Below are 3,486 nucleotides of genomic sequence, written 5' to 3' on the forward strand. Positions count from 1 at the left end.
TCATGCGTTCTGGGTATGGGGGTGTTCATGGGATCATTGACCAAGCACCGGGGTGGCTGGGGAAAGATGTTGACACATCCATAGAGTGCATCGTTCTGTCCATTATTAAGAGCTTCCATTTCCCCTGGCCAGTATCCACATAGTGCATAATTATCTTGGCAGTCTGTGCCCATTCTGAGAGGTCCATCCGGATACCTCTTTCCTAGATTTCCTTGGCACTAATCTTCCGATCTTGTTCCTTCCAAGTCTCTTACCATCCAGAAAAATCATTAGCAACTGCCCAAGAATCACTGTAGATCAGTACCTCTGGCCACCTCTCACTCTAGGTAACATGCATAACCAAAAGGTATCACCTGATGATTTGGAGGGATTGTCCTTCACCTTCATCCTTCCGTGGGTTATAGTGCTAGTTTTGTGTGGTACCAAAATAATGTGCAAATCCATATGAAAAATAGGCTTGATTTTCTTCTTCCTTAGTTAACTGATTATAAGGAGCTCCCCAGAAGGTTATAGGCATGGTTAAGGGAGAGTATACAAAACAAGAAGAGTTTGTGTCAAAGGAATCTGAGGTGCTTACTCATTCAGCTTACCTGGATCTTCTGGGGATGCCTGATCCCAGTCTCATATATATCTTTTCCACTTGATGATAGATTGCTGCTGGGCAGGGCCAACAGTGCAGGTATGTAGGTCGGACAACACTTGGTTCATGATGGAAGTTCAGGCTGCATGGTCACTAAGTTAGTTTTTTCCTAAGTTAGATATTCAGACTTTGCCGTGGTCAATTAGCAAGTCAGAAGCTGTTTCTTAAAAGGAGAATCAATATTTAAAGAAAAGGGCATATATTCCCCCCAGCCCCCAATACTAGTGGACTATGCTGCAATTTTCCTCTTGGTGTTTCCCATCTCTCCATCCCATTTGCCATGGAAACTCCAAGCATCATTTTTGGATCTGCCGGATCATAGGACCAAAGTGATGAAGCAGATAGCACTGAGATGTTCCTTCCTCTGCAATTTTTTGTAATGGTTTAAGAAGGATCAGTGCTAACTCTTCCTTAAACGTTTGGTAGACTGACTCAGTAGCTTTTGACTCCAGTTATTTGACCCTATTGGAGATGTTGAGGCAAACCCAGTATTAATTAACTTATTCCTTTTTTACTTAATTCAAACAGAGTCAGTTTCTGTTACTCACCAGTAAGAACCCTGACTTATATACAATCTCATTCCAGCATTAGGCAAATTAGGAAAAAAAAAAAAAGAAAGCTCATTGATAAAATACCAGAAGTGATTGTAAGAAACCTAACAGTGCTCCTCAGAGGTATTCTGTAAATACCAGGCGTCAATATTCTTTCTTAATTGAGTTTTTACATGAATTAAGCTGTGTCTGTTCTTACTCTAGGCTGGAACTGGAGTGTACTAAAGGCAGAGAATAGACTAGCTTTGTAATTGCTTCTGTATCAGCTCTAACACACTTCACCTTCCACAGCCGGCTCTATTAGCAGGATGATGTTGCCACCACAAGATGGCAGCACCCTCTCTCTTCAGACTCACTTGGTTTGAAATCAGCATGTTTGTATTGAAAGCGCAGGACTGAGCTTCCTCTGATTGGCTGGGTAAGAACCCTGAGACTCTCTCTGGGATCCAGAGGCACTAGATAAACATACCCAGAAAAAAGAACTAGACTGAGGAACCTGGCTTCATTTCAGGCCCCAGAGCTGAGTCTCCTGTGATCCCAATAAGGAAGAAGAATGCAGAAACTCCTGACCGTGTCTTTGGTGATTCTGTGGCTTCAACTGGCCAGTGAGTTGGGGCTCTTGGCGATGGGAAGAGGGTGACCAAAGTTCCGAGCCCACAAGACAGAGGGGCAAAATCTTCTTGTTAATTGGGAAATGTACCCCCAAATTATGGAAGGAAATGCAAACACTAGAGAGTGAAAAATGCAGTGACTGACTCCTGGCCTCTGGCCTTGTGTTTCTGCCTAGGGGTGAATAGCCAGCAAGGAGAAGAGAATCTTCAGGCCCTGAGCATCCAGGAGGGTGAAAATGCCACCATGAACTGCAGTTATAAAACTTCTATAGACACCTTACATTGGTACAGACAGGATTCAAGGAGAGGCTTTGCCCACCTGATTTTAATACGTTCAAATGAGAGAGAGAAGCGTAGTGGAAGACTGCGAGTCACGCTTGACAGCTCCATCAAAAGCAGTTCCCTGTCTATCACGGCTTCCCAGGCTGCAGACGCTGCTACTTACCTCTGTGCTACGGATACACAGTGCTCACCAGGCAACTGCAGCCCCAACGCAAACCCTGCCAGAGCTGCCTCTTAGAAGCCGCAACAGTGTGTAGAGTTGGTGGTTATGTCTTCCCACAAAGGAGAGTCTACAAACAGCTGGCAACAGGAAAGGGAGGGCTGTCAAACTCCTGATGTTTTTGGCAGCATGTTAGACTAGGGTAAAGGGCATGAGATTTAGAACGGGAAACTGAAATACCAGCTTCAGCTCTGCCCATCCTGGCTCTGTGTCCTTAAGCACATCATCGGTGTAGCAGCCTTCAGTTTCCTCACTTTAAACAAAGGATTTGGACTGATGAGCCTAAAGACCCTTCAAGCTCTAAATTTACCAGGTCACTTGTGGAGGATGAGGAAGGACTTGTCAGTACTAGACGGTCTCATCTGTTATATGTGCAGCCCCCTCAAGACTTAGGTGGGGCTTTGAGATGCATGAGATGATTTTTGCATTTCTCTAATTCCTGTATAGGAAACAGTAGATTCATCAGACATTAGAGTTAAAAAGGATCTTAGGACTCTTTCAACCAAACTTTTCATTTTAAAGCTGAGGAGTGAAAACGTTGTATAATAATAGACACAAAGATCTGAATCTTTGGAGTAGTAGAGACAAAGATCTGAATCTGATTCTCCCATTTACTAGTTGTGTGACTTCCAAGCTTCAATTTCTCCATTAAAGAGATGGGAATTTATCAGAGAGTCCTAATCTGTCCTCATACAAGTGAGAGATGTATGTTCTCGGCTACCAGGTCCTAAAATGTTGTTTTTTGAAAGTGAATACTTCTATTATAACATATATAACAGTTTTCCATCCATTTTATTCTTGTTTCTGGTAAGAATAGTTTTTTTCATACACTTTTGATGCTACTGAAAATGTGTTTGTGGAGAAAGCACATTTGTACTTATGTGATGCTTGGTGGAAAAGGTGGGGGAGGGCAGGCGAAAGGTTGGTAAGACTGTGGTTCCCACATGCCAGAACTTCAACCACCAACATCACCTATATCAGAATCACCTACAGCACCTTGAAGATCTGGGTCATTAGGCACTTACTCAATCAGACTCTGATGCACTGATGCATTGTATTTTTTTTTTTTTTTTTTTTTTGCGGTACGCTGGCCTCTCACTGTTGTGGCCTCTCCCGTTGCGGAGCACAGGCTCCGGACGCGCAGGCTCAGCGGCCATGGCCCACGGGCCCAGCCGCTCCACG

At 43.8% G+C, this 3,486-nt stretch overlaps 1 gene segment (V, D, J or C); it reads left to right on the forward strand.

Annotated features, from left to right (window-relative positions):
* Window positions 1-1,710: 1,710 nt before the first annotated feature.
* LOC102993450 (T-cell receptor alpha chain constant-like) overlaps window positions 1,711-3,486 on the forward strand; it is a 369,182-nt gene continuing 367,406 nt past the window's right edge. The window contains 2 exon segments of the C gene segment in view: window positions 1,711-1,796; window positions 1,979-2,267. Coding sequence covers window positions 1,745-1,796; window positions 1,979-2,267 — 341 coding nt within the window.

The sequence above is a fragment of the Physeter macrocephalus genome, chromosome 11 (assembly GCF_002837175.3).
Source record: "Physeter macrocephalus isolate SW-GA chromosome 11, ASM283717v5, whole genome shotgun sequence".
Lineage (NCBI taxonomy): Eukaryota > Metazoa > Chordata > Mammalia > Artiodactyla > Physeteridae > Physeter > Physeter macrocephalus.